Source organism: Miscanthus floridulus, chromosome 19 (assembly GCF_019320115.1).
Source record: "Miscanthus floridulus cultivar M001 chromosome 19, ASM1932011v1, whole genome shotgun sequence".
NCBI lineage: Eukaryota > Viridiplantae > Streptophyta > Magnoliopsida > Poales > Poaceae > Miscanthus > Miscanthus floridulus.
In genome coordinates this window covers 69215227-69221865 of record NC_089598.1, presented here as the reverse complement: position 1 = coordinate 69221865, position 6639 = coordinate 69215227, and the positions used below count along the sequence as shown (strand labels likewise).

The window sequence follows — 6639 nt, the reverse complement described above, 5'->3', positions numbered from 1 at the left end:
CCACCAACCACGCCTCTGGCGAGGAGGTGGTCGGAGTGGTCTTTAGCGGAGGCTGGGACAAAGGCAAGCCCAAGCACGTGGATCTAGACGAAGGCCCCTCCACTCAGAGGGGTAAGAAGAACAAGAAGGATCGGCGCCGGTCGGACAACACCGCGTTGGTCATCGTGGTAGATCGCACACCCAGTCAGCCCCAACAGGGACTGCCTGACCACTTCAACAAACTCATGGATGGACCGTGCCCCAACCACGCCTATCCTATCAAACACCTCTACAAGGAGTGCGAGCTCCTCAAACGTTTCCTCCGACAGGCTGGCGGGTCGAAGGAGGGAGACGGCAAGGAGCCGGCAGCAAAGAGGGGAGGCGTGGCAGGCAAGGACGGAGACGGTTTCCCCGAACCTGAGGAGTGCATCATGATCTTCGGCGGGTCCGACGCCATCTGGACTAAATGCCAGCACAAGGTACGCTACAGGGAGGCGTGCACCGCCGAGACGACCGTCCCCTCCTCTCTCAGCTGGTCGGAATCCCCGATCACCTTTGATCAGAGGGACCATCCCTCCTACATCGCAAGACAGGGACACTACCCGCTCATCGTCGACCCCATCATCCGCAAGAAGCACCTCACCAAGGTGCTGATGGACGGGGGCAGCGGTCTCAACATCCTATACATCGACACCCTCGATGCCATGCGCATCCCCTGATCGGAGCTCCACCTGGCGGGCTCCCCTTCCACGGGGTATTCCCGGGAGCGCAGGCATACCCGCTCGGATAGATCGATCTACCCATCATGTTCGGCAGCCGGGCCAACTTCTGCTTAGAGGTCCTCACCTTCGAAGTGGTGGACTTTCTAGGGTCCTACCACACCATCTTGGGGCGGCCATGCTACGCAAGATTCATGGCAATCCGCAACTACACCTACCTCAAGCTGAAGATGTCGGGACTGAATGATGTCATCACCATGAGTAGCGCCTTCTCACACGCCTTCACGTGCGACCGTGAGCACTACGAGCTCGCCACCATGGTCATCAACTCATCCAAGCTCCTGCAGCTCAGGGAGTTGTCAACCCCAATAGTCCCAGACTGCAACAAACCGACCTCCTCGATGGCCTTCCGCCCGCTCGAGGAAACCAAGGCGATGGGTGTCGACCCCACCGACCTAGCCAAAATGGTGCGAATCGAGACCCAGCTCTCGGCCAAATAGGAATACAAGCTCGTCGACTTCCTGTGCGACAATCGTGATGTCTTTGCATGGCAGCCTTCTAGCATGCTAGGGATACCACGGGAGGTCACCGAGCACGCACTACGCCTTATCCTGGGCTCAAAGCCCACCAAGCAAATGCCTGTGTCGTTTTGACGACGAGAGGCGTAGGGCCATAGGCGAAGAGATCGCCAAGCTCCTGGCAACCGGATTCATCAGGGAGGCTTTCCACTCTGACTGGCTCACCAATCCCGTCCTTATCAGAAAAAAGACTAGGAAGTGGAGAATGTGAGTTGACTATACTGGACTCAACAAGGCGTGTCCAAAGGATCACTTTCCCTTGCCGAGCATAGACCAGATAATCGACTCCACCTCGGGTTGCGAGATCCTCTTCTTTCTAGATGCCTACTCAGGCTATCACCAGATCGCGATGAAAGAGTCCGATCAACTCACAACCTCGTTCATCACCCTGTATGGTTCCTACTGCTATGTGACCATGCCTTTTGTCTTGAACAACATTGGCACCACCTACCAAAGGTGCATGCAGCAATGCTTCGCCGACCAGACCGATCCACGGGATTCACACCTTTCTTTCTAGCTTATGGAGCCAAGGCAGTATTGCCCTCCGACCTCGACCACAGCGCACCAAGAGTGAAGGCTTTCGACCGTGACCAAGCCACAAAGGCCCAACAAGACATAGTCGACCTACTCGAAGAAGCTCACGAGACGACCGTCATCCACTCCACTCGCTACCAACAAACCCTCCGCAGGTACCACGAAAGGAAGATCAGAGGAAGGATACTCGAAGTCGATGATCTCGGACTCCAGAGGACCCAATCAATGAAGAAAAAACACAAGCTCTCTCCACCATGGGAAGGACCCTATACGGTAGCTGAAGTAATCCGACCAAGCACCTACCGACTGGAGGACAACAACGGCAACGTTCTCAACAATACCTGGAACATTGAACAGCTACATCATTTCCCCCCTAAATTTGGTCTAAACCGCTTTTTTAGTTAAAACATGCTCCCGTAAGAGCACCCCTGCCCGAAACACTTTCAGTCGGGGTCGCTCGGGGGGCTCCATAAGGGTACAATATTGAATATTACCTCTCTTTCTTTTTTACTATCACACGATAAAACAACTTTGTCTCCAAACAAAAACACATTCCATTCCTCTGATTACCTTATGTAACTCTGTTCTTACTCACCGCGCCTTTCCCTACGGGTACGAACAAGCCAAGCCTCGTGGGCCACGCCCCGGGCTTCCAAGGTCGCACCCTATGGGACAAACGGGACAAATGGGCAGGTACAAGAAAGAAAGGATAAAAACAAAAGTTATGCTAAGATAAACACAAGGAACGAATATTGTGGTTCTGTCACAAGGGCAGCACGGATGTATTCATTGATACAGAAAACTATCCACACGGGGACTCACCCACAAACTTAACTATTACATTCTCTACTGCTACAAATACTACTACGGCCGCTCAACGACATCGCCTAGAAGCCAAAGAAGAAACCAGATGCAACCACCAGGGACCCGCTCGGCTCCGCTCCTTCGACTTCGACAAACGCAATGGATACCTCCAGGGCGTCGCACCTATAGATGCTTAGCAGAAGAACATGGAGCTCCTGACCTTCTCATGTAGTTGAGGCAGCTCCTGGGTAGGGGCACCGCTATCGAGGTATGGTCACCATGGCTGGAAGAAATCTCATCAAACTTTATGAACTGGCCGACTTGAGCAGCTGTAGGCACGGAACCCTCCACCGGCACAATCGTGAGTAACCTCCCCTCCGACAAAGCTCGCCCGATAAAGATCCACCAGAGAAAATCTACACATGGCTCCATCCCAAAAAAAAGCCTCACAGATCAGATCTAGCATCATCCGCGGCGGCCCCCAGTCCGACATCACGCTCCGGGTTCACAAAAGGATGTGTAAGTCCTCCCCCTCGCTCACACTCTCTCTCTCTCTCTCACTTAGGAACCACCGCGGCATAAAGGCACTCTCGGTGAGAAGGAAGAAGGAAGAGAGATAATAGTTGGAGAACATGCAACGGACTACGATGAAGAGCCCTCTCCCTCCCCCTATTTAAAGAAGAAAAGCAGACGATCAGAGCGCAAAACTCTGCCCCCATTCAATGCGGATGGGAAACGATGAGACACGCCCTAGCCAAAGGGATGCACATTGACTGACGAAGCAACTTAGGTCAGACAGAACATCGCCTGGCAAGGCGAAACATGGCCTAGGTATGGCCCACCACTATCGCACAACCGGGCGTGAAAACCGAAGCGTCACCACACGTAGGCGGCTCCTCGCTTCCCTAGGACAGACCTGGGAGACCCAAAATGAAATCTCCATCGTGAGAGACCAACCATCCCCCTGAGTTGATCGAGTCGCTCAGTATCCACACCGAGACAGAGATAGGAAGTGAAGGGACGCCCCATGTAGGCCATGCCGACTTCGTCATGAACGACGAGGATGGGTCCCAGTCGGACATTTTCCGACTGAAGCTCTCCAAGCCCCATCACTCCAGTCGTCAAGGTAAACACTATCAAACCCCCTATATTTCATTATAAATCATTTCATACATCCATACGTGCATTCATTCAATACGCCCGCGCCTCCCTATGGCAGAACCTCCTAAGTTATAGGGCCCACATGCACCTGTCACTGTCCGATGACCTTTGACAGTTATGCATACGTTTCCAATAACTTAAAAAGACTGTCGGGTGTCCTCGGGGAACCCCGAATCATCCACGATTTCCGAGCAGGATCATGTTACAGAGTCATTGCAGTATTACAACATTTATTCAAATATCTACACCAGAGTAAAAACAGCGGAAGTCTTACAATAACATAATTTACAAAACAGTGGTTTCAAACCTCATAACTAAGTTCGATGATTATTACAAAACGAAATAGTGGAGCGGCATTATAATATAATACAAAACACACAATGAGGCTGCCCTGCCCAAGGGCCACATATTTACTTCTCATCGTCATCACAAGGTACAACTGTCATGCAGCACGATCCACAACAGATCTGCTCATGAGACTCACCTGCAACAAGGGTCAACGAACCCTTAGTACAAAAGTACTCAACAAGACTTAACCGAAATAAGAACTGATAACTCAGGAATGCAGGCTCAGGGATTCAAGGTATGGTTTTAGCAATAATCAAAGTTATTTTGCGTAAAAGCTCTTTAACAAAATTCTTTATTTCAACAATTTAAACTTCATAAAATCATATACAAAGATGACACGATCTGTAATGAGATCATGAAACTTTATATCCAACACCTTCATCAACCATTCTCAAGTTCTAGTTATTAATACTATGATGATGAACAGTGAGTTGAGTCTCCATAATCGAGGAGCAACGATGATTCGAACTGATTATAAACCCAGCTAGGGCTTCCAGACCACACGACATATGCAGGTCCCCGACCTACATATACCAACCTACCCTCAGATCCTCTGAAACAAGAACGGGTCCACACACCCGAGAATATAGTACTCCACCAATCCAGCCCATAGCCACGTGGGTACACGCTATTCCCGCCATCTCTCCACTCCCAGTGCGTGAGTAGTCATTCTCGTAATAGAATCACCAAGTGCAGGCTTACCGGAGTATGTGGTTAGTACTACAAATTCTCACCTCATGCAATTCAACAACGGACGTGCCTTAATCGACACAAGCGGAAAGAACCTGCTCACAAGACCTCCATGTCATGTGGCTCACACACACCGAGTCCGCACGGTCTAGATTTATTACTCCACATTCCCATATCATATGCTAACATAATTAACCAATGTTCCATTTAAAACTTGCAGGTGGCAGGTAATCACCCGACTTTCATCGTTCTACGCATAGCTAAGCAAAACTAAGCATATACGAGTTTAAAAACTGGTAATATGGTAAATATGGAATAACAAGGATGGTAATGCACCAATTAGGCTCTTACTTAACTCCTAATCACTTAATGCAGTAACGGAAAGCAAAGCAAAAATTAATTTGTAAAACACAAGGTAGGGTTGTATGCATCCGGGGCTTGCCTTTGTTGACGGAAAAGTCCGGCTCCTACGACGTTTCACAAGTATTCGATCCGACCTCAACAGACGGATTAACCTCCTCAACCACTTGATTAACTACCACGTGTTCACCTTCGTTTACTACACGTAATAACAATGCCATGTTTAACATGATGTGGAATACGAAACATGATGCTCGATGATGGATGCAAAATTAATAATTTGAATACAACTTTCCTTCGCGGTACAGTTGCAAGTCAAACTAATCAAACCTTTTTCGCAACACCCAATCAATTGCCAAGGATCATTATCAACTAATGATCCAAGGTCATCACTCAATCAAAATTCCAAACAAAACCTAAATCATTAAAGGTTACTATTTGCTTTTATGAATTAATTATTTAATTCAAAATTATGAAATAAATCAACTTATTCCAATTGAGCTCAAAATTTTTGTAAATGTTCATTACATGATAACTAAGTGGCAAAACAAATTTCATAATTTTTGGATAAATAAATAAGCCTAGAAAAATCATAGAAATCCATTTATTAATAAATTGAGCAATTTTTATCACATTCAAAAATTACTGAAAAACATTATTTCATATTTTTCTTAAATACTATACATCACAGAGAAGTCACACAAAAATTTCATAATTTTTGGAGCTCTAAATAAATCTACACAAAAATAACAAAAACAGACACTATTCATTCAAATCTAAAAATAGAAAAATTCATTTGAACGCTGAGTCACTGACAACCGGGTCCCACTTGTCATCTTCTACCTCGCGCTTTGACCACGGTGACAAGCGCGCTGACCAGCGAAAACTCGTCGACGGCGAGCTCAACGGCGACGACCAAGGTACTGAAATGACCCCTACACCCCTACGCGTCGATTGGTGGCACAATCGGGACCAATTACAGCGGCGCATGAGCATGACGATGGCCATGGCGGACACGGCAGCGCGGCTGCGCTACGCCGGTGATGTGCGACCGGTAGAGCTCAAACAAGGGATTCAGGAAGCACCAGTGGCTCACCCCGAACGCGTTGAAGCAAGGAGCGAGGTCGGAGAAGCAACGGAGAGGCGTGACGATGATCACGGTGATCACGACGGAGCAAAACGTCGTCGGCGATGGTGTACCAGAGACTGCAGTGATCAAAATGAGCAACCAGCTATGGATTAAGTACTACAGCATCGAGACGAAACAGAATCAGCCAAAACCAGGGACGAAGATGCACCGTGGAGCTCTGGCCACGGCGAATCACGCTCGGCGGAGGAGTTGCCGGCCACGAAGAAGAAAGACGTGGACAGCGAGTTTCCGGTGGAGATAAACTGAATTGGTGGGTCGGTTGGACGCGTAAGGTTAAGGCGGAGCTGGGACAGGCTTTGCCGAGACGGCAACGGCG

General features: G+C 48.7%; 1 protein-coding gene across 1 annotated transcript; it reads left to right on the top strand.

Moving 5' to 3' along the window:
* Window positions 1-784: 784 nt before the first annotated feature.
* LOC136526156 (uncharacterized) lies at window positions 785-1198 on the top strand. The gene has a single exon (XM_066518919.1). The coding sequence runs from the start codon at window positions 785-787 to the stop codon at window positions 1196-1198; it is 414 nt and encodes a 137-aa protein (XP_066375016.1).
* Window positions 1199-6639: the final 5441 nt, after the last annotated feature.

Excerpts from the sequence above, each read along its gene's own strand:
- LOC136526156 (XM_066518919.1), top strand. The coding sequence starts at position 785 with ATGTTCGGCAGCCGGGCCAACTTCTGCTTAGAGGTCCTCACCTTCGAA.